Consider the following 25,439-nt stretch of genomic DNA (forward strand, 5'->3'; position numbering starts at 1 on the left):
CATCACTCAAAGTTGCTAAGTTATCTGATCCAGATAGAATGCTAGGTTGTTGAGTGAATCAAACACACTCAGCAGGAGCTCTGACCACAGTTGTTCAACCCTCTTGAACATGGGAGTGATTCCTGTAGAATGGAGGATAGTAAACTTCCCATCCCATTCAATGGAATAAGCTTGGTAGCTACAGGCCAGTCCATCGGACATCAGAGGTGAGAAAACTGGTGACCAAAGAAAAAAAGGAAAGCTCATCTAAAAAAGCATGGGTTAGTAAGAGACAGCCAGTTCAGACTTATTAAAGACAAATTGTGCCTGATGTGGGTAGTGGATACATATGCATACTTATATATATGAACTTACAAAAAGCATTTCATCATTTAGCACCCCCATAGCAGCCTTACTTGAGGCATAGAAGCACAGGGAATGTAGTAACTTGGAAATGCAATGGCCAAAGAACGGGCAACAGTGTAGTTATTAGCTGATGTTTTTCTAACTGGAGGGAATTATGTGGCAGAGCCTTGGTATAAGGATCACTTCTTTAATTGATATATTAAATAATGTGGTCAAGGATGCAGTTTGTAAAGTTTTGAAAGTTTGAGGATTACACAAAATTTGACGCAGTAAATAGTGAATGAGTTGCCAGTAGACCTCATGAAGCCATAAAACAAACTGATGACCTGGAAAATGCTAGCAGATGCAATTTTATGCAGATAACTGGAAAACTTTCCCCTTTTGAAGAAACAAATTGGAAAGGAAGATAATTTAAATCACACTTTTTGGGAAGAGAAACCAAGAGACCGGAGGGTACATGTTCACATATGTTTAAGTGTCAGGCTTCTAAAGCTTTGAAATGTATGCCATATTTGCCTTTGTAAACAGGAGCAGGGAAAGCCAATGCAGTAAAAACAAGGAAATCATGATAAATCATTACTAATGTCTGGAAGGATATATACAGGAGTCTGTGCATCAAACTTCATGTTATTGAAGTCATGGACACAGTTAAAAGGAAGTTTATCAGCCTGCTATCAAAAATGAAGGCATTTAAAAGAGACTGAAGGATTTGGTTTTGTTCTCCTTACAGCAGAGAACATTGAGAGGACAACTCAAGGAAAATTGAATGGTTTGGTAGGAATGTCATGGTAACCTGAGATCATATATTGAAAATAATTAACAAATAACTAGAGGTGAAATAAGGAACAATGTTATCACGCATTGTATCATTGAAATCTGTAACATTACCTGAAACAAGTAGAAGAATCAGGTTCTGCTTGAGCTTTAGAGGCAATTGAACACTTAATTGTAGCATATTAATTTGCTGGGGTATAGGGAAAAGGCTGTGTTATGTGACAAAATTGGACTCGATGACAAATGTACCATAGGCTAGATGACCACATTCTGTGCACTGATAGTTTAGAAGCAAAAGGTGTGTGATACCAAGGGTGTTATCTGCACAACCAAAGATGCAAACTATTTCTATAGATAGACAAGTGCATTCTCAGCGAGTATACAGGCAGGTAGATAAAACTGATCATGCTCACAACATTAAGGACTCAAGAATATTAGAAATGCCAAAGGTAAAACATGACACTCATGGGAGTGACTTTTATTTTATATCAGAACGTAAACTCAATTCATTTATCAACAACTTTAGATTAGATTACTTCCCGGAAACAGGCCCTTCGGCCCAACAAGTCCACACCGACCTGCCGAAGCGCAACCCACCCAGATCCATTCCCCTACATTTACCCCTTCACCTAACACTATGGGCAATTTAGCGTAGCCAATTCACCTAACCTGCACATTTTTGGATTGTGGGAGGAAATCGGAGCACCCGGAGAAAACCCACGCAGGCACAGGGAGAATGTGCAAACTCCACACAGAGAGTCGCCTCTCATTTAAGTCGTCATTGAACAAGCATATGGACGGACATGGAATAGTGTAGGTTAGATGGGCTTCAGATTGGTATGACAGGTCGGTGCAACATCGAGGGCCAAAGGGCCTGTACTGTGCTGTAATGTTCTATGTTCTAACAATTTAAACTTGTACTCTTCCATGCTGGGTAAAAAGTTGTAAATAGCATAAATGATACAAATGGACTAGAAATTATATGCTTTAGCCCTGCATAACAGTCTGAAAAACAAATTAAAAGTTACTTTCCCATGCCCCAATCACAAGATATGGATAACACTTGCTAGCTCAGCACTTACTGCCCTTGAGAAGGGCGTGGTGAGCTACCTTCTTGAAACATTGCAGTCCATGTGGTTGGGGATCAGTAGGTACACCCATAGTGCAGTTATGGAGTGTGTTCCAGAATTTTGATCTCAAAAAGGAGGAATTGTAATATACTTCTAACACAGGATGGAATGTGGCTAGGAAGGAAATATGTAGGTGCTAGTGCTCCAATGCATTTATTGCCCTTGTCTTTCTAGGTGGTAGCAGTTATGGGTTTGCTGTTAAAGAAACCTTGAATGTTTTTTATGCATCTTTTAAATGGAACACATTGCTGTTACTGTGCACAGTGACAGGACTGAGTGTTTAGAGTAGTGGAAGAGCAATTGACACTTCACAGCACCATTGACAATGCATTCCATCACTTAGCTAATGATCAGGAGTTATTGATATGGCAGTATCTGGCTGGGTTGGATTTGTCCTTCTTTTTGCAAACAGGGCATAACTGGGCAATTTTCCACATTGTAAGGTAAATGTCACTGTTGTACCTTAAGTATGGTGTGGCAAATTCAAGTTCAAGAGCACAAGTCTTCAGTAAACTGCCTGAATATTGTCAGGGCTCATGGCTTTTGGAGGAAACTAGTGACATCAGCTATTTCATGATATCATGAATGAAGTGAAGTGGTTGAAGACTGATACCCATAGTATGGGAGAAAGCTAGGGTGGATCATCCAATAGGTATTTCTGACTGAACACTACTGAAGGTATTTCAGCCTTGTCTTTTACACAGATGGAGAAAGTGAGGACTTCAGATGCTGAAGCTCAGAGTCAACAGTGTGGTGCTAGAAAAATACACAGCAGGTCAGGCAGCATCCGAGGAGCAGGAGAATCAACGTTTTCGGCAAAAGCCCTTCTTCAGGAGCCAGGATTCCTGAAGAAGGTCTTATGCCTGACATGTCGATTCTCCTGCTCCTCAGATGCTGGCTGACCTATTGTGCTTTTCCAGCACTACACTCTCGTCTTTTACAAAAGATGTATTGGGCTCTCATATCCTTGCCAGTGGGGATAACTGTGGAGTTTCCTTATTCCCAGACATTGGATGCAAAAGGACTGTAGAGCACGAATCTGATCCATTGGTTGTAGGGTCACATCGCCCTATTTGGTGCATGCTGCATTTGTTGTTTGGCCTGCACATAGTCCTGGTTGACCCCTTGTTTTAGGGATGCCTAGTGTTGGTCCTAACATTCTTCATTGAGCCATACAATGTCAGGCTGTTGCTTGGTAAGGCAGTGGGACAGCTCCCACTATCTTAGCACAAGGCCACCACCCTAGTTGTTAGTATGAACAGGTCAGCATGACTGGCAATACTGAAACACAAGAGCAACGGAACAGTAGCTATATGAACATTAAATTGTTTATGTTGCAGAAAGTACAGAGTCACAATAAACATCTTTTTTCAAACTGGACAGATATGTTACCCAGGGATCAGTATTGGCACCACTATATCAATGAGCCAGACTCGAGGTGAAAGCATCAATGTTTGTAAAATTTTATCGAAGTTAGAAATACATTTATTTGTGGAGTTCCCTCAGGATCTTATGATTTAATTAGATCATGCTTTGTTCTTTGAAATTTCAACAGGTGAAAGGTCAGACCTACTGGATTATAATACTTTCATCTTAGGAATCTGTACAGTGATCCTCTCCGAATTGCTTCTATCGCAATTATATTCATCCTTATGTAAGGAGAACAAAGCTGAACACAGTACCCAAATGCAGTCTCATAAGGCTCTCTACAACTGCAGAAATGTTTTCCTACATTTAAACTTGATTTCCTTTAAAAGAATGCTTCTTAATTTCTCTTCCTCATGCCTTAGGAAACAGCATGGAGGACAGTAACATACTTCAGGTGAACTTAGACTTTGAAGGCATTATGAAGACTGTTTAATAAAAGTATATGGAATCCTCGACTACTTTATAAAGCGAGACTGAATAAAGTAACCTTTATATAAAAAAAAATGCCTCAGTGTATTCTGCCCACTTCTGGGTGCCACATGTCCAAGAACATGTCAATCTCTTAAATATATAGAGGACATGTATTACAATGCTACTGCATTTCAAAAACGTCTGTTATGTGGGAAGACTAGTGAATTTGTTGTTAATTCTCTCTACAGCACAATGTTAAAATGAGATTTTATGGAAAGTGAATTTCTTCAAGGTTTTATTGATAGGGAAAATAAGCAAAAGCTGTTTGCAGTGGGGAAAGGTTGATAAAAGAGGATATAGATTGAAAGATAAATGGCAAAAGAACCAGACATGACATATGGAAAACAGATTGCAAAGTAAGTTGGGATCTGAAATATACTGTTTGACAAAAAGGTGGAGGAAGTAGTTTAGATAACTTTCAAAAAGTAATTTGGATCAATCCTTATAAAGTGAAAATGTGCAGGAGTATGGACAAAAAGCAGTGGAGTGGGCATAATTGGATACCTCATTCTCAGAGAATTAAGTGGCTTTCTTCTGTCCAGGCACGAAGAAGCCGGATTTTATGCTTTACTAATAGCCAACTGGATTAAATCTCTCGGCTAGTGATGACAGATTGCCATGGCAATAGAAAAGTGCTGTATTGTTCGACAGTAATTGATAATCAACCACTCGGCAATATACTGAAACTATAAAAGGATTTTTTTTTAAAAAGCACAGCTCCTTCCCCAGCCTTTTATTCTTTATTCTTTCATGGGATGTGGGCATTACTAAAGGCCAGAAATATTAGCATTACCCTTGAAGGGAATGGCTTGCTAGTTTACATCATAGGGCTATTAAGAGTCAAACAACTTTCTGTAGAGTCAGAGTTTCATCGAGAAGACTGAATAATTAAGGCAAATTTCCTTCCTGGAAAGACATCAGTGAACCACATGGGATTTTACAACAACAGCTGATGCTGTGAAGGCCACCATTATGGAACCTAGATTTCATTTTCAGATCTATTAAATGAATTTAAATTCCACCACAACTAATGGAATTTGAATTCAATTCATCAATCTAGCATATAAAAGCTAATAGCGACCATGACAATCCATCACTGATCGTTGTAAAAATCCACCCCTGGTTCTTTAAGATGCTTTATGGAAGAAAACCTGCTACCCTTATCTGGTGTGGTCTATGTCACTCCAGTAAATGTGGGTGACTCTTACCTGCCTCCTGAAAGTACCTGACAAGCCACTCAGTTCAAGGACAACTAGGGATGTGCAATCAGTGGTGCACAAATGAAAACAAATGCTTCTTAATTTGGGAAATGACTGACTCCACGCTAAATTTGAAACAAAAATGTTGCTATAGAAATAAAAAGGACAATTTGACACAAAACTTCGTAAGTCTGATCATTTAAGTTATCTGATAATAACTGAGAACAAAACTATTCTGAATTGCAATCCATTTTCAAAAAATCACTAGGGCATATTTACATATTGAAAGAATTTGCAAAATAGTTGCACAGTAGTTATAAGGTTTTAATGTATATGACATAAGAAAACATTTGCAATTTGTTCAGCATTGCCACCAATTGATCCAACATATTTTGAAGTATTTTTACAAGGTCAAGTGCTTATATTCAGTTCAATTTTTGCAATGTTCACCCATTCAAATTGTGTTCTATAGGGACAACCAGGTGCAGGATCAAGTCCTCACAACAGACCGAATTCTGAAACTAGCAAGAGCACTGACTAACTTCACTTTTATTGCTGGTCAATGCATGCTATCAAAAATAAATAAATAAACTATTGAAAATGAAAAGTTCCATACTGAGGTAGAAGAAGTTGCCAGGTAGAGAATTTTCACTCAAGTTGTTATATGTCAAATCAAGCACTTCCAGAGCTGGTAGAGACCCAAATCCTCGTGGCAGAGTGTTCAACCTGTTCATGCTGTTGGGAAGAGGTGAGAAATAATAAAGAGTTTTTATTCCAAATGCCTGTGTGTACACATTTCACTACATTAACAACTGAGTCAACTTTTCTCACCAACTGATGGATTGTCGGTCAATCACCCACCTTCCCGAGAAGGTAATGTTGGCTCATTTAATAATTAGGAAATTGCATCCAAATGTACCGATTAAGTTACAACTCAAAGCTCCAAATCTGTTTGCAGTCACAAATATCAAATCATCCATGAACCAGTGCAATACAACAATGCAAGAGAAAGGCAAGAGTGGAAATCGGACCACTGGAAAACGAGGCTGGAGAAGTCATAATAGGGAACAAAGAAATGGCCAAGGAACTGAACAGCTACACTGCAACAGTCTTCACAGTGGAAGACATCAAGAGCAGAGTGTTGTGCCAAAAGAAGATGAAGGTGCTGGGGAAGCTGAAAGGTCTGAAGGCTGATAAATCAACCAGACCAGATATTCTAAAGGAGATGGCTGAGGAGATTATAGAGGTATTGGTAGTGATCTCTCAGGAATTCTGGAGCCAGAGAGAGTCCCAGAGGACTGGAAAATAGCTAATGTAACACCCCTGTTTAAGAAGAGAGGGAGAAACAAGACAGGAAACTATAGGCTGGTCAGCCTGGCCTCAGTCATTCTTAAGATTCTACAGTCCATTATTAAGGATGAGCACTTCGAAGTGCAAAGTAAAAAAAAAGCTGAGTCAGCAAGGGGAGGTCATGCTTAAAAAAATCTGTAGAATTCTTTGAGGAGCAAGTTAAATAAAGGTGAGACAATGGACCTAATATATTTGGATTTCTGGATGACCTTTACTGAGTGTTGCACAGGAGGCTGCTAAATAGAGGAGCGCCTGGTGTTAAGAGCAAGATCCTGGCACAGATAGAGAATCGGCTGACTGGAAGAAAATAGAAAGTAGGGATAAAGAGGCCTTTTTCAGGATAACAGCCAGTTACTAGCGGAGTTCTGCAGGGACCAGTGTTTGGTCCACAACAACTCACATTGTTAATATACAATCTGGACAAATGAACTGAGGGCATTGTTGCTAAGTTTACAAATGCCACAAATATAGTGGAGGGACACACAATATTGAGGATGTGAGGAGGCTGCAGAAGGAGTTGGACAGAGTCGGAGAGTGGACAAAGAAGTGGCAGATAGAAAACAATGTGGGAAAGTGCGAGGTTATGCACTTTGGCAGGAAGAATAGATGTGCAGACTAATTTCAAAAAGGAAAGGCTTTGGAAACCTGAAGCACAAAGGGAATCCTAGTTCATGATTCCCTTAAGGTTACAATGCAGGTTCAGTTGGCCATTCTGAAGGCAAATGCAATGTTGGCATTCATTTCAAGCAGGCTAGAATACATGAGCAGGAATGTACTGCTGAAGCAGTATAAGGCTCTCATCAGACCACATTTGGAATAGTGAGCAGTTTTGCACCCCATGCCGAAGGAGGGGATGTGATGGCCTTGGAGGAGCTCCAGAGGAGGTTTACAAGAATTTTCAGATGGATGAAAGGCACGGTTGAGGCCGAGGAGGGATCTGAATGAAACTTACAGAATACTGAGAGACCTGGACAGAATGGACATGTAGAAGACATTTCCACCAATAGAAGAGACTAGAACCCAAGGGCACAGCTTCGGAGTGAAGGGACAACCATTTAAAATGGAGATGAGGAGGAAGTTCTACCACCAGAAAGTAGATAATCTGTGGAACTCATTGTTGTGGATGGCTGTGGAGGTCAATTCACTGAGTGCATTAAAGACAATGGTAGATAGGTTCTTCATTAGTAGGAAAGTCAAAAGTTACAGAAAAAAGGCAGGGAAATGAGGGTGAGAAACATATCAGCCATGATCGAATGGTAGAGCAGATTCAATGGGCCAAATGGTCTCAGTCTACTACTACATGTTATGGTCTAAAGATAATACAAATAGTTTCTTTTTTACTTCAAGTAAAATAGTATCCACTGATGTGTTTAAGAATGGTAGCCAAGTGCAGTTTAATTAATTGCACTAAAATACTTTTATCACTATGGATGGGAATTTTCCAAAGTAAAAAATGATGTGGGATACATTGGGAGAGTTGCATAAGATTAACAGTGAGGAATTTTCCACTAGTGAGCGTAAAATGATTCATTTTCCAACCAAGTGTTGAGCAGTGAGACATGTTCCTCTCTAGTGAGCAGTAAAAGGCCTGTTTGTATGTATTAGCACCCCGACTGTCACATTATCTCACATCACTGATCTGCAGGTTTCCCATTATCCGCCTTGTGGGATAAGAAATTGGATAGTGACAATTCCCAACCTGCAGCTCAGGGGACACAACTGGTGACTTCAGCTCACTACTTGCTCATCTAACCTTTCAGTCACCAACATCTCAGCGACACTCTCCATGGGCTATGACCACAGGCACACTGCCTCCCTTATCAGGGCCTCCAGGTCCCAGTCAGTGAGAGGTGCAGAGGTGCTAATTCCCTATCAGATACATCTGAAACAGATAAAACAACCAATGCAGCTCAGCTGTGGACTGCCAGTGCTTGACCAAGTACACAGCTGGGCTATAAAGATGGCCCTGGGGCAGAGACCCCACAAGATCTCACAGGAAGTTTGACGCTATCTGTGGGAAGAAAGCAGAGTCTGGCGTCTCTTAATCAGAAACTAACTGTGTTTTTCCCACAGATGGTGTCAGACTTGTTGAGCGTCAACAACAATTAAGATTTTTTGTTTCAGATGTGTAGCATCCGCCATTCCAGCAGAGGCCAGTACTTCACCAGTGTAGAATGGGAGAATGTGTTGTGCCCTGCTTGTTGTATTGTGGAGTAGGAGGCAAGTGAGCCATGAGAAAACTTTTTGGGGCTTGCGGAGAGAAACTCACTAACATTGGATACGAGTTGGTTTCTGCTAAGATCCAGCCCAAAAGTTTATTGTTCAAACATGTCTACTTCCCCACCTGTGAATTCTCTTACCCAGAGAGAAATGACAACAGGGTCATTGATTGTGTTTAACACAGATAGATTCGACTAGGTGAAAGTGATGCTACAGACTAGAGTCAAGATTAGATTGGTGCTGGGAAAGCACAGCAGATCAGGCAGCATCTGAGGAGCACGAGAAAAGAACAGAAGAAAAATAATAAATAAAATCAATGTTTCGGGCAAAAGCCCTTCATCAGGAATGAGGCTGGGAGCCTCCAGGGTGGAGAGATAAATGGGAGGGGGGGGTGGGGCTGGCATAAAGGTAGCTAAGAGTGCAATAGATGGATGGAGGTGGAGATAAAGGTGATAGGTCAGAGAGGAAGGTGGAGCAGATAGGTGGGAAGGACAGGTTATGAGGATGGTGCTGAGCTGTAAGGTTGGAACTGTTGGGGGAAGAAAGAGATGAGGAAACTGGTGAAGTCCACATTGATGCCCAGGGGTTGAAGTGTTCCGAGGTGGAAGATGAGGCATTTTTCCTCCAGGTGTCGGATGGTGAGGGAGCAGCAGTGGAGGCGGCCCAGGACCTGCATGTCCTCGGCAGAGTGGGAGGGGTGAGTTGAAATGTTCAGCCACAACGGGACGCTGGGGTTGATTGGTGTGGGTATCCTGGAGATGTTGCCTGCGAGATGGCGTCCAGTCTCCCCACTGTAAAGGAGACCGCACTGGGAGCAACGAGTACAATAAATGACATTGGTAGATGTGCAGGTGAAACTTTGATGGATGTGGAAGGCTCCTTTGGGGCCTTGGATGGAGGTGAGGGAGGAAGTGTAGGCACAGGTTTTACAATTCCTGCGGTAGCAGGGCAAGGTGCCAGGATGGGAGGATGGGTTGTTGGGGGGCATGGACCTGACCAGGTAGTCAAGGAGGGAATGGACTTTGCCAAAGGCGGAAAGGGGTGGGGAGGGAAATATATCCCTGTTGGTGGCAGAAATGTTGGCGGTTGATGCGGAGGTTGGTGGGGACGAGAGGGGTTCTGTCCTTGTTACGGTTGGAGGGGTGGGGTTTGAGGGTGGAGGTGAGGGACATAGAGGAGATGCATTGGAGGGCATCTTCAATCATGTGGGAGGGGAAATTATAGTCTTCAAAGAAGGAGGCCATCGAGTATTTTCTGTGGCGGAACTGGTCCTTCTGGGAGCAGATACAGCGGAGGCAGAGGAATTGGGAATAGGGGATAGCATTTTTGCAGGAGGTAGGGTGGGAAGAGGTGTAATCCAGGTAGCTGTAGGAGTCGTGGGTTTGTAAAAAATGTCAGTGTTGAGTTGGTCGTCGTTGATGGAGATGGAGAGGACCAGGAAGGGGAGGGAGGTGTCAGAGATGGTCCAGGTGAATTTAACGTCGGGGTGGAATATGTTGGTGAAGTTGATGAACTATTCAACCTCTTCTTGGGAGCACGAGGTGGCACCAATACAGTCATCAATGTAGCAAAGGAAAAATGTGGGGGGTGGTGCTGATGTAATTACAGAAAATGGACTGTTCTAAGCAGCCAACAAAGAGACAGGCATATCTGGGGCCCAAACGGGCGCCCATGGCTACCCCTTTTATCTGGAAGAAGTGGGAGAGATTGTTGAGGGCGAGGACCAGCTCAGCCAAACAAATGAGAGAGTCAGTGGAAAGGTACTCGTGGGGACGTCGGGAGAGGAAGAAACAGAGGGCTTGGAGGCCCTGGTCATGGAAGATAGAGATGTAGAGTGACTGGATGTCCATGGTGAAGATGAGGCATTGGGGCCTGGGGAAACCGCAGTCTTGGGGGTGATAGAGGGCATGTGAGGTGTCCTGAAAGTATGTGGAGAGTTCCTGGACCGGGGGTATAGGACAGTATCGAGATAGGTGGAGATGAGTTCGGTGGGGCAGGAGGAGTCTGAAACGATGGGTCGGCCAGGGTGGTCAGGCTTATGGATCTTGAGTAGGTGCTAGAACCGGGCGGTGCGGGGTTTCTGGACTACAAGGTTGGAAGTTGTGGGAGGGAGATCTCCCAAGGTGATGAGGTTCTGTATGATCTGGGAGATGGTGGTTTGGTGATTTGGGGGGGGGGGGGGGCAGATGAGTCATGGCCAAGGGCACAGGAAGAGGAGGTGTCTGCGAGTTGGCGCCTGGCTTCAGCGGTGTAGAGTTCACTGTGCCAAACTACTACTGCACTCCTTTATCTGCTGGTTTGATGGGGAGGTTGGGATTGGAGCAGAGGGAATGGAGGCCTGCATTTCGAGATGGTGAGAGGTTGGAGAGGGAGTGGGGGGGTAGACAGGTTGAGGCGGTTAATGTCTCTGCAGCAGTTGGAAATGAAGAGATCGAGGATGGGCAATAGGCCAGCACGGGGTGTCCAGGAGAATGGAATGTGTTGGAGGCGGGTGAAGGGGTCCTCAGAAGGTGGGCGGAAGTCAAGCAAGTCAAACTAGATAGTACAGGCCTCAATCAAATCAGCTATGATCTTATCAAATAGCAGGATGGGCTCAAAGGGCAGACTGGCCTACACCTGCTCCTATTTCATGTAATGATCGCCTACAAACTCTTCAATCATACAGAAGATTGAGAACACATGCACCAGCAGGTTCAGGAACAACTTCTTCCCAGCTATTACTAGACCGATGAATGGGCTCTCTGGTCTCGATAAGCAATGTAACCCATATGTCTCTGTTGCAGTCTTTTTGATCTGTACATCCTTGCTTCCTATGATCTGACTGTACGGATTGTCACTATACTTCTGTACACCTGACAATAAAAAAAAGTTCACATGTTGGTACTATGGTAAATAGGAGTATATAATTACATGTTGGAATGTTGCGCAAGTATAAGGTCTGGGTTGCGTGCTTGAGTCAGTCTTGTGACTGCGGCCTGTCAGGTGATAAAAAGTGAAGAAAGTTGACCGCACCGCAACGTGATGGTCTGCAGCAATCCAGAAGACAATTGTGGCACAATCTGATTGGTTAAGTGGATATAATGCAGGCTTAGTGTGATTGGTTATGCTAATGTAACAGACAGGGCATGGCTTTTAGAACAACATAAATATTAGTGTTTGGACTCCCAGCCCAACTGCTTGTTCTGTGGCACTGTGGAGTCCGTGCACCACGTGTACATTGGGTGTGGGCGTTTGCACTCCCTTTTTGATTTTCTTAAAAACCTCCTCCTCTGCTTTTCGTTGCACTTCAGTCCCACGCTCATGATCTTCGGGCCACCCGGTACGGAGGAGGGAGGGCAGGTCTGTAGACCTTCTCGTGGTCTGCTCCTGGGCCTGGCCAAACTGGCCATAAACAGGTCCAGGCAGCGGGCCGCGGAGGGGGTCATTAGGGCCGACTGCCTGCCCCTCTTCCGCGGTTATGTTAGAGCCCGGGTGTCCTTGGAGAAGGAGCACGCGGTGTCCACCAACACTCTGGAGTTGTTCAGGGAGAGGTGGGCGCCACAGGGAGTGGAGTGCATTATTTCCCCTTCCAACTCTGTTTTGATTTAATCCCTGCCCTCCCCTTCACTCTTTGATCACACAGCATTGCCTTTTGTGAAGGGCACTGCTTGTCACAGGCCACTCGGGTGTTTTCCTGTCTTCCTGGTGGTGGAAATTGAATAAAGATTCGTGTACCTTGTGTCTCTCACCTGCGCGCGCGCGCACACACACACACACACACACACACACACACACACACACACACAAAATGGGTGCTGGGGAAAATATAAGCACAACCGCAATTAGGCGAGAGTGTGGGGGTAAAAGAAAAGGAAAAAAGAAATAAACAGGAGTGTCAGGGGTTTTGTTCACAAAAAAGAAAAAGGGGGAAAAAAATGGAAAAAAACATTAGTGTACTCTCGCTGTTCGTGGGTTTTCGCAGTGGACTGCTCTGATGGCCACATCCTTTGTTTGCAAATAAAGCCTTATCTCGAGGAATTCTCTGTTTCCTGGTCATTCCTAAAAGGTGCTATCAACCATAACAGAACAAGCATGACCCCGGGCACCTGATTGTCTGTAATTTAATTCTCTGCTCAATTTTCAGATCTTCCTGTTCCCAGCCTTTCACCCTTTCCAGTGAAAGTCAGCATTAGCTCAAAAGAATAGCAGATCAACTTTCAATCGGTACTTTGCTGCTTTTAGATTCAAATTGGGTGTTGCCCAATTTGTGATCATAGCCTTGGTCCTATTTTTGCATATCCCTGTTGGTGGAAATTCGACCTTCCCACCACACCTCCTCGAGAAACATCTTTTGTTCCTTTGTTCATCCCATTAGAATCATTTTTTTGGTTTTTCAAGGTCACCTCTTTTCTCATTTAATCTGTCCTTCTTTCCCTGTTTGTTTCCTCACAGCTTTAGGAATCAGGCATCATTTAGGTTGGTAGTATTCTCACCTTTAAGTCACATGGCTCCAGGTTAAAGTACCGCTCCAAGACTTGAGCACAAAATCCAAGACTGACACTCCAGTGTCTTATTGGCAGAGTGCTGCGTTATCAGAAGTGCTGCCTTTCAGCTGAGGTATTAAGCTCAGGTCCCCTCTCAAAATTTAAGTAAAAGATCCAATGGCACAATTTTAAAGTTATATCAATATTTATTTCAGAAATCCACTTCACAAAAAAACAGATTATATTGTCTTAATCATATTGCTAGTTTGGAGAATTTGCTGAACAGAAACTGGCATTATATTTCCCACATTCAACCGTTTCTACACTTCAAAAGTACTTCATTGATGGAAAATCGTTTTGATATGTCTAGTGGTGAAGACAAGAGCTATTTGTATGATTGCAAATCATTCTTCTTTTCTTGCTCCTGCTTACTTTAAAAACATCTCCAAGCACTCCAAATTCTGATGAAGTATCAACTACCTGCAACATCTGAATAGATGTTGCCAAGTAACAAGGGGTAATGTAAGGGTATGGGTGGGTTTCGCTTCGGCGGGTCGGTGTGGACTTGTTGGGCCGAAGGGCCTGTTTCCACACTGTAAGTCTAATCTAAAAGTCTACTGAGTATTTGCAGCATTTTGTTTTGATTTCAGATTTCCAGTATCTGCAGTATTTGACATTTTTGGCCCCAGCAGTTCTCCCTGCTCCATGCTAGCAATTTGTCTCAGTTTCCATCAAGTTCTCGGATAGCTCACGAATGACAGAAGAGGAAAAACAACTTGGGTATTTTAAGTTTTAATAATTCAATTAGTGTATAAAACATAGTTCTTGGTTGAAAATTCAATTTTAATGTCCAGTTATAATAGTCCAATTGTAAGTTTCCAATTGGATAACAAACAAATCATAAGATCCATAAATATTCTCAGATAGAAAGGGATCAAAAAAGATTTAGAACAGAGGCTTATTGGTGAAAGGGTAAGGTACTGCATATTGGATCAGAACGCAAGCCTTTTACCAACCAAGCCTTTAGTTCCAAATCCTGTTTAGCCAAATGTTTTCATCTAAAAACACATGTTTTGAGTAAAATGAAACAGGCACAATCAAAATGCAGACTTCAATAGGCTTGACTGAAGTTAGTATTTAAATTAATGCAACTTTATATCTCTAACATAAAATCTTTCATTCTTAAAAAGGGATTGGATAAATGACTAAAAGAAATTGCAATGGAAACTTTTTCCACACAATGCACATATCAATGGCTAGGCCAACATTTATTGCCCATGTCTGGTGATTCTCAAATTGCTGCAGGTCTTGTTGTGTAGATAGATCCATAGTGCTTTTAGGGAGGGTGTTCCAGGATTTTGACCCACTGATAGTGGAGGAATGGTGAAAGTTTGGGTTTTTCAGATTGGAGAAGGGCTTATAGGTGATGGTCTGTACCTGCTGCCCTTGTTCTTCTAGGTGAAGAAGTTTGTGAAAACAAAGTTGTTAAAGGAGCCTTGGTGAAGTACTGTAGTGCAATATTGTTGCCACTGTGGCAAATGGAGTGAATGTTTTAAGGTGGCAGATGTGCCATCATCGAGCAGCATTCTCCTGGATAGCAAAGCTCCTTGAAAGCTGGTGGAGCTGTAATCATTTAGCAAGTGTGGAGTCTCCTATCACACTCTGGATTTGTACCTTCTAGATTGGAATCACAATGTAAATTACTTGCTGCAGAATTCCCAGCCTCTAACCTGCAATTGTAGCCAATGTATTTGTATGGCTAATATAGTCCAGTTTCAGTCAGTAGTGAAATCAGCTTGTGGATAGTGGTGGATCCAGAAATGGAAATACCTTTGATTGTTGAGGAATGAATCTGATTGCCAGGTTCTCTCTTGCTGGAGATGGAATGTTCAAGGTACAAATGCTACTTGCCGATTATTCGTCTGAGCCTTGATGTAATTTAGGGATTTCCCATATGGACATGGGCTGCTTCAGTGTCTGAATCAGCTTGAATGGCACTGAATATTGAGCAAGCACCAATGAAAAACCTACTACTGACCTTACAATGGAGAGAAAGTTTTGATAAAACAACTAAACGATATCTAGTATTGTCAGAGGACTGAAATGATTGGCCTTCAGTGATCTCAACCACCTTCATTTGTGTTAGGTCACCCTGTCAACCAAATTCCTAATGATTCCAGTTTTGCTAGGGTTCCCTGACGCCACACTCGGTTGAATGCTGCTTTGATGTCAAGGGCAGTCACTGGCATTTTACCTTAGGAGTTCAGCATTTTTGTCCATGTTTTGATCAAGGCAGTGAAGATGCGGTTGGGGCAGAGTTGCCCAGACTAAATTCAAATTGAGCAAAATAAAAACTGAAAGAACTGCGGATGCTGGAAATCAAAATAAAAATGCTGGAAAAGCTCAGCAGGTCTGGCAGGATCCGTGGAGAGAAATCAGAGTTATTGTTTCAAGCCCATGATTCCATTCTGAGGAAGGATCACTGGATCCGAAATGTTAACTCTGATTTCTCTCCACAGATGCTGCCAGACCTGCTGAGCTTTTCTAGCAATTAGTTTTCTTTAACATGATGTACAAGTGCTGTTTGATAGCATTGTCAGCAAGACCTTCATTAACTTTGCTAATAATCAAATGTAGATTAATGGAGCTGTTTTTCGTGTCTTTAGGTTTGCTCTGCTTTGTGCAGACAGGACATTCCTGGGTAATTTTCTACATTTTTGGGCTAATAATCATGGAACTGTCTGGCTAGGGATGTGGTTCCTGCCAGAATACGGTCAGGACCCATAGCAAACTGAAATGTTCTTCTTCATCAAGGAAGTGTGTCTTTTTGCATGAATCTGCTGGGGAGGTGGTTGAATGTTTGGGGAAGGGGCTGGGAATAGAAAACAAATGTAATATCACATGTTCTGTTGCTTATCTGCAATTTATCTTCTAAAATAGGTTATTTGCAGAACTAAAGGGAAACGAATTGTTTAATTTGGGAACACCTTCTCCACTTATACTTCCTGTGCACGTCTCATTTTTCCTACTTCTTTATTTACCCAATTCATTATATTGCAATTTAACTGGCCATTAATATTTACCTACCCAAGGTTCAGATGCTTCAGTTTCTGTAGGCTGCTTATTTGCGTTGGAAGATCTTCTATCTGATTGTTGAAAACATTCAGGACTTCCAGATTCCTCAAGTCAGCTATATTTGCTGGAACACCTGAAAAGTAACAGAGCAGGAATACACTCAATATCACTTTTCATTTCAAGTGATACCAGCTTGAGGAGAAACAAAGCATAAATATTGAGCAGAAGATTATTATACTTTTTGGGTACACAACACATGGTATGGGGCAGCTCATTACAATGTGTACCTAAAGCACGATGGTGACTACCCATTCCCATCAAGGCAAACAATTTTAAGAATTCTTCATACTTTTGGAAAAGACAATCTAAAGAGAATGTGCTGATGTTCACCTTCAAATTGGGGAGAATGCGAGAGATAGCTTGAGAGCCTGCTGCTTCTGCAAGAACTGGGTGTCGGAGCAGACTGTTCAAAATCAGTCTACCTTGGACACCCGGTGGTAATAATGACAGCAAAATGTGGCATAGTCCTTAGCCCTCTCAGCACCACACTCTCATGGACCATCTATGCTACTTTATGCCCTTCTCCACCTTCCATGCCAATCTATAGCATGACTGTGCCCATTCATGCTCTCTATATTTTGTACAGACCAATGAATGCTTCAGGAACAACAAGTTGCATGAAAAAGCTTTTAAAAATTAACACTTTCTTTAATAATATGGTTTTCATTACAGACTTAAAAAATAACAATCATTTAGGCAATTATTATTAGCAGAAGCTACAAGCATTTGAAACCTATTTATTGCGCACAAATAAACACTGCATAATTAGCATATTAGATCACAGGGTAAGAGTTGTTAATGGAGCATTTTCTTTGGGGTGCAGGCTATTTCAATAGTTTATGAATGTCTGGATACTTAGCTAAGAATACATAACGAGGCTTGGCGAGCGGTTTTGGGGAGAAGATGTGCTTGGATGGGTCTTCTGGTCACCCAGGTTTCCAACCCCATATCTCCATCTGAATCCCACTGCCCCCATCATGCAAAAGACTACCATTGCTTAGCCTCACAGGTTGCTCTGAAATACTCCCTGCCTGATTCCAAGTCAAATCTTCAGTCAGACTGGAAAACCTGAGAGGGACGTAAAGATCTAGGCATGAAAGTCAAACACCACTTTATGCAAGCAAGCATCTAAATCTTGGTCTAAAACTCCAGTTCCTGCTTCTTCAACCTGCCAAAACATCTACAGATTCCTGGACATTTCCCAACGCAGCAGCTCACTGTATGTTGTGATGAATGGTGTGTGATGTATATACATTTTTAGGAGTTGAATTTCAAACTGGTAGCATATAGGGGTTAGTCATTTTTAACAAATTGGTTTAATAAATAACTAGGTCAGTCTTTTTAAAATTAGTACATGTTAGGGAGCAGATTACTAAAGGCCTCCTAGGGTGTTAAAGGCAGCTTGTTTATATTCTGAGGATTTACAACAGGAGTCTAGTAAAATAATCAACTGGAGAAACTATGAGCGGGTTTTTTAAATTTAGTCAATTTCTTCTGAATTCAGTTTAAAAACTTGACTAAAGTCAGATATAAGAATAGTTTCTCTGAGAAACAAAAAAAAAGGGTGCTTGTTCAGGACAGCTAAAGGGAATATATTACCTCACTGGTCATTCCAAGCAGAGAAAATTCAAAAGAATTCAAGGAAAAGACTTCATGGACCAGAACTTTGGGGAGGGGTGGGGGGAAGCAGTTAAATCAATCTATGGATTGGGCAGGGAAGGGATTTTTCTTGTTTTATTTTGAGAAACTGCAAAGTGATAATTTTGGGGAGAAGATAGGACTTTATCTTGCTTCATTTTGAAAGGTTTTAAAATGTGTTTTATTTAAATAGCTTGGATTGGTTTATTTTATTTTTCTGTGACATTTTTGGTTTTCGTTTCATTGCTAAAACCAAATATGCATGTGCTTTTGTTTGAAATACTGCCACATTAATCACAAAAAGATTTATCAAGCAATCAAAATTTCACTTTGTGATTCAACCTGTGCAATAGTAACTTCAGCTGGGAATGTAATGTTCTGATGAGGAATGCCAACAAAGATAATCAGGACATGTTTAATTTCAAATCCATGTTTAAAAACTGCATGTTCACATGCCCCACATGAAAGTCAAAAAGTGTGGTTGGAAAGTCCTTTAATGGTGACCTAATCCCATATATGTCAGAGAGCAGTTGATGCAAACCCTTGCGGTGTCAATGAAAAGATTTTTATACTGTTGGGGTTGATGACAAGTAAACATTTAAGGCAATTAGCTTTGTTCACAATTCAGAAGATTCTTGAAAGAGCATGGGTTTTTAAACATTCAATTCGGAAGCAAGTTTCTCAGTTCAGTTCCAGAAACATCAATGAGAGTCTCGAAGCCAATTTAGTTTCTCTACCAAGAGTAGTTTAGTGGGCCTCAACAACTGAATTTAGTTTACGAAATTTCCAAACCAGGATAGTGTGGTAGAAATTGATGAGTTATTACAGCTGTGAAAGTTTAGACTCTCAGATTTTTGGAAAAGTTTCTGTCAACAAGTTTGGGAAGAATTCATCAAATTGTCTCCACAGGCTAAGACCAGGAAACTGGCAAGAGGCTGGAAGAACTCAGCAAGCCAGGCAGTATCAGGTGGTGGAAAAGTCCGATTTGGGTATCACCCTTCTTCAGGACTTGGGGTGGGTATAGGGGGAAAATGTCAAGTTATATGGTATCATTTGTCTGGACCAGAGTTTCTACAACTTGTGTCAAGAAACAGAATGAAACTTTGCTTTGCATCTGCTAATCATCTATGACGTTTACATAGCTTGCTTCTTTTTAAACAATTCTTTTGTGCGAGAGTCTTTTCTGTTGTCAAAAGGAAATCTGCAACCTTGCGAATAACCATGTTAACCAACTAAACAATTTTTTAAAAAAAATTATCAAGAATTTTATCTGAGTTGCAAATGTCCAGTAGAACCATTAGCTGGGAACATAAGGTACAGATCAGTTCATGATGAAGAGCTGATCCAAGAGGTGGAATCGCCTACCCCGTTCCCATGAGGAAAAATTGTCTGCCTAGATTGATGGTGAACAACTGACCAAGAATATGGCTTGTAAATTATACCACTAACTTCCAAGCATCTGGTGATATGTGGGTTTACACTGCTCAAACTGAACAAAATGGAAACAAAAATTATCCCCAAGGTTTATCAAGGAATAAATGTTTACCTGTTCATCCTATAGAAGTCAGAAAATCAATAACAATAAACAGGTTACAACAGATCAGACTTGAATCAATCCTTGCTCATTAGTGACCACACAGGCCACGTCATGAATTGTTCAGTGCAGATTTAAGTGCTAGACAACAAGCTACACAACTTTACATACAAACTAAATTCAGAAACATTCTTACACAATAAAGGTACATAATCTGAATATTGTTTCATTTAATCTACAAACTCTCCGTAAGTAATGAAATAATATAATGTTAACTGCAATGAAATGATTACAAATTGCATCATTGTGCTGCAAGGAACAAATTATTGGTTAAAAACAGCCTCTGGAAAGATATGGGAGGGACACAGTGGCAATGTCACAGGACCAGTAACCCAGAAGCCTAGGCTAATGCTCTCAGGGTAGGAGTTCAAATCCCACAGTAACAGCTGTCAGAATTTAGAAGTCCTTGTGGTGCCATGTTAATGTCCCTAAATCTGGACCATCAGGTTCAAGTCCTTCCTGCTCAGCGATGTGGTGATCCTTGATCAGCTTTCCGTGAGCTCAATAGCCATTAACTGAACTGTGACAAACGCGGTCTTAATTTTACTTTCTTAATTAAAATTATGATTGCTGTCATTAATAAAGCCTTCAAAGTTTGTGAGAATATTTGTAGCTGGAGTGCTCGTTGTTGTGGTTCTGTTCGCAGAGCTGGGAATTTGTGTTGCAGACCTTTCGTTCCTCATTTTAAGGTCCAGGTGTAAGCTTTGGGAAGAGAGTGGCGTCAGGGCCTGGGAAAGAGTTCCAGAGCTCGAGATTCCCCCATGGAGGGTGAATTTGCACAGAAAGGATGTGGTCCAAAAGTGGGAATGTTTGAGAACAAACTTAAATAACAAAGACGAATTTCTCCACCTTCAATATTATTGCATGTATAAAGCAAAAAGCAAAAATGAGAACACAGCCCTCAAAAATAAATTGCTGACTTTTTTGGAATGAATTTTAGTCGCTATATTGGTTTTCCCACTCAACTGTTCACTTGCATAAAACATACATTTCAGAATGATTGTCAGTTTTTTTTTAAAAGCGTCAGTGTATCTTTAAAAACCCATGAAGCAAAAATGTCCCCCAAAGAGAACAAAACCTATTGAATTCTCAACATCAGGTCTTCAGAAATCTAACAAGATTACAAATGAATGTCTGGGACTGTGCTGCTTCATAGTGTTAGCAGGTACAGATGCCCTGAAGATCTTAACTTAAACCTCTCTCTTTACAGACCCAATTTGTCATTACTCCTCAATGTACCTTCTTGCTGCCTTCCAATGTGCCTCAGGAATTTCCAATTTTAGATTTCATGAAAGTAAATTCCTGTTTTGCAGCCAAGTTGTATGAGATATTGAGCTACTTTCAGCAGGTGTTCTAAAAGATCAAGATGTAAACGGTGTACTTATGAGCTCTACATTAGATAAGGTCCTGAGGCAAGGAAAAGAAAAAAAAAGTTAGATGACGTGGCCTCACCTGTATGTAATGTCAATCTGCTTTTCTTATCCCTTTGGTGGACCTGATGCACAGTTCCAGCATTTTGTGTTTTCATTTCAGGTTCCCACATTTGCAGTTTTCTATTAATTTTTTTTTTAAGAAGCATACAGAGACCAGGCTAATGCATAAATTATAGGATTACAGAGTGGAAATCAATCTGCAGGAGATGAGGCTGTCCCATTAATGGATTTTATATTGGAACTGAAGCAGTAGCCTCCATGCAGCAAAAGGCCTTGTATTTCTCATGACAACTAATACAGCAGCTGCTTAACTAGATTGCCAATTAGTGCTAAAGTATGAGGAGTTTTGTTACAATTCGTACCTTAAGACCAGGTTTATTGTCCAATTCATAATTCTTACATATTCAAAGAGGTAGCTGATATCATCTATTTGGTTTGTAAATTGACATGCGTTCCATAAGGATACGACTCCATTAGCCATGTCCAATTTCAATATTTACCAAACTGAATGAAGTAGCACCAGATAAAGCAATTAAGAGTTTTATAAAATGCCTTCTGCATCTTCGGTGCCACTTGATGCCTCAATAATTGGGTGATAAACCCGAAGGATTATAAAAATCAAACATGAATCTTGTGTCAACATATTCTTGGTTCTTCCATTCATTATCCCAGCAAGAACATTATCAGCATGTTGGCTGCAGCGGCACAGTGGTTATCACTGCTGCCTCACGGAACCAGAGTTCGATTCCTGCCTCAGGCAGCTGTGTGTTGAGATTACACATACTCCCTGCGTCTATGTGGGTCTCCTCAGAGTGCTCTGGTTTCCTCTCAGTCCAAAGATGTGCAGGTTCGGTGAACTGGACATGCTAAATTGCCCATTTGGTGTTAGGTGCATCAGTCAGGGGTAAATATAGGTAGGTGAATGGGTCTGAATAGGGTACTTTTTGGAGGGTCAGTGTGGACTTGTTGGGCTAAAGGGCTCATTTCCTTACTGTCTGGAATCTAATCTTAAGCAGTTCTATTTATTGCCTGGCCTTTAAATCAAAAATCATGGACTGCACATGAAACCAAAAGTTGTTTACAGGGATGAAGCAAATTTTTGGCTAAACAGTTGAAATGATAGTTGTGACAAATTCGATGACAAGCCTCAAGCAAAATATATTTTTTAAAATGTTACAAGTACTGAATTCATTACTAATGGACAAGGCAGCAGCCAGTTATTAAAGTTTGTTCAGTTTATACAGTCAAAGATTATATACTCAATCTTGTATTTGAATCAACTCCTGATTACTTTCCAAAAAGATCAAAGTTCTTTCTGCTGACAAAGTTACTTGACAGAATCATAGACTGACACACCATTAAAGATAATAGCAGTGTTCCTTGTGGCCTCAAAGAAACAGGGAATACACAGCCGAGTTCTAACTTAAATTTTCAAAATTATACAACAGATAAGTAACTGTGCAGCAACTACAGCATTCAAAACTAGAGAAGAACACTAGACAATGGAGGAAGCTTTTATGTCGTTTAGACAGGTGCCCAAGTATGTGCGCAAGAGGGAGGAAAGCCTAGCACTTGCACACAGGTGCAAAATTAGTTTGCAAAATGTGTGAATGAAAATCACCAACATTCACTCCTTTTCTTGCAGATGTATCCAAAAGTTTACCTTGAATGAGCAAAAGAAAACAAAATTAAGGTCTAATGATTTTGAAAGCCCACCCTGGACATCGTACTGGGATTTAAGAGTTTTATACTGTGACAGAAGGCCAAGAATTTCACATAATTCTAAAGACAGATTCAATAAAACTTCTTTTTGGTTTCTTACTCGGAGATTTGAGTAATATTAACCATGGCAACCCTGCAAAAAACTGATGTACAGATGGTGCAAGGTGAATTTCAAGTAGTGAAAAGTTTATCTGCATGCAAGTCTTTATATCAGCTTAAAAAATGTAGTCTCGGAAACTAGACTTTTGCACAAGTATACACTATAATTTCCTCAGCCAGCTCAACTTGGTACTTCAGTGCTAATGCAGATTAATTAATTCACTGTCCTGACTATAGTTTGTGATTATACCTCCTTCCCATCTGAATATCTGATGCATGTGAATGTCAGAACAGCATAAGAATACATTTGATAAAATATTGAGTATTATTCAAAGATAACCTCCAGAATTCAAACAAGCTATCCGATGAAGGAGGTTTTCATACAGTATCGATAGAATGATGAGCACACTATGATGATATTTGGGCCCACATGCCTCTGTATACTCTTTGGAGAACAATGATTATTCCCCTCCTCTCTACCCTCAAAAATGCAAATTTTCTACTTACAACTGTTTGTGTAATTTACTGTTCAATGTTTACAAAGGGGCCTGTCCTTGTTGGCTGGTAATACATAGTGAAAATGCTTCAGTCACATGAAGGCAGGGATTTCCATATACCCAACCACTTTCCCACCTTGCTGCCTGCCTTCCTTCTACTCCTCACACTGTCAAGTCACTGTAGGCAAATCTAATGAGATGTAAAATCAACATGGATTAATTACAAATAATCTCTCTGCTCATTTTACAAATATATAACTTTTTCATTGCAGTAATATGATGAGCTACAAACATTTAGAATTATTGCGGTTTAAGGTATTCTTTTTAAAAGTAAAAATCTGTTGTCCAGGCACATTGATGTTTTCTAAATTGTAAAGTGCAAGATTGACAGGCACCTTTGAATACTTTAACTCAACCGTGCTTCTGTTCACACATTCTGGTGAATATTTCAGCTTTCATTGTTTGTTCCTGGTTCTCACTCTCAAATTGCATAGGTCAAATTCAAACTAATTACATTTCTTGGCTCTTTCAGGCACAATGTAATTCGTCATATAACGGAAAAGCTCTCATTCTCTCCCCTTTAGGTCATCCAAACCCCCAAACCAGTGAACATATAGCGGGAAACGACGACCTTCATCATCCTACAGTTGCAACTCATTGGTTGCACTGCTTTGGAATTGCTGCTATCTCATCAGTCAGTCAGCCAGCCAGCAAAATTTGGCATAAGTTTACCACCGGGGCAAATCCAAGTGCAGAATCATCTAATTTACCGAGTTCATTGCCAGTATCACCACTGAAGAAAATTACAGGCGGTTCTGTTTACAGACACGTTTAAATAAATACCATTGGTGACTCTCTAACAAATGTTGAGAGCTGCACTAAGTAGCCCCTTAGTGCAAAGCTTAAAACTGTTAGCTACTCTCATGAGTCATGAAGAAAACATTGATATATTCATTGTTAGACTCTTTTCATCCTCTATGTAATCACACTATTTGCTAAGCAAAACTAAAACATTCATGTACTGCTCTGCATCCGTCACCAGTGAAGAGATCTTGTTGTTAAGACTTGTTAGTTGATTAATATTAAAAACTTTGCCACCCATATATTCACATTAAAACATGGTTTCTGTACTTAAATTGGAAATTCGCGCAACTTACTGTTCATTCAATTTGTTATACCGCTTAATAAAAATATTAGGTTGCAAGGTACATTTTCTGAAGTTTACAACATAAAATAGACCTTTAAAAAGAGGAGAATTTGTCTGGTTCAAATGATAGATAACAAAATCAGTCAGTCAATAGATATCTCAAGGCATGGTTACAGCACAACACTGAATTTTATATTCAACACTGTAAAATTTTTAATACAGCCTCATATCCTCTTTGTGCCAGTAAAGAATTTAATCAACAAAATGTGCACTTTAGCAAGAATGACAGCATCTATTTTGCATTGTAAGCATGATAAATCTTTACATTTAACAGTACATAATTTGGATCAATAAATTACAAGAGTATTTTGTGGGTTAAATGCTCATTTTAGACAAGTTTATAGAAACTCTATAAATTTATTCTCATCTCAACAAGTTATATTTCAGAAACTAAATGCTGCCATTTAACACAGGCAGCATCATGTTAGGATTTGTGAACTGTATAGGTTTTTGGGCAAAAATAAAATCAGGTCTTCTCAACAAGGATTAAGTCTCATTTGTGACCAGCTGAAGTCATACTTACTTGAAACTTAATGGGGAAGATAATTCAAAACAAGCCACAGAGACAGATAGCACAGAAAAAGACCCTTTGGTCCAACTCATCCATGCTGACCAGATATTCTAGTTCCATGCAATCACGAGTACAAAAGAAAGAGTGTCAACACGTGGCCAAAGAGAGTGTGTGTGTGTGTGTGTGTGTCAGAGTGTGCGTGTGCGTCAACGGGAACAAGATC

General features: G+C 40.8%; 1 protein-coding gene across 1 annotated transcript in view; it reads right to left on the reverse strand.

The window, feature by feature from the left end:
• The window catches only part of rsu1 (Ras suppressor protein 1), a 144,256-nt gene that overhangs the window by 79,739 nt on the left and 39,078 nt on the right, over positions 1–25,439 (reverse strand). The window contains exons 4-5 of the mRNA XM_060825560.1: positions 16,468–16,588; positions 5,964–6,082 (exon numbers count right to left, since the gene is read on the reverse strand). Of these exons, the coding sequence (XP_060681543.1) occupies positions 5,964–6,082; positions 16,468–16,588 (240 nt within the window). The remainder of the gene's footprint in view (positions 1–5,963; positions 6,083–16,467; positions 16,589–25,439) is intronic.

The sequence above is a fragment of the Hemiscyllium ocellatum genome, chromosome 5 (genome assembly GCF_020745735.1).
Source record: "Hemiscyllium ocellatum isolate sHemOce1 chromosome 5, sHemOce1.pat.X.cur, whole genome shotgun sequence".
In the NCBI taxonomy this organism is placed as follows: domain Eukaryota; kingdom Metazoa; phylum Chordata; class Chondrichthyes; order Orectolobiformes; family Hemiscylliidae; genus Hemiscyllium; species Hemiscyllium ocellatum.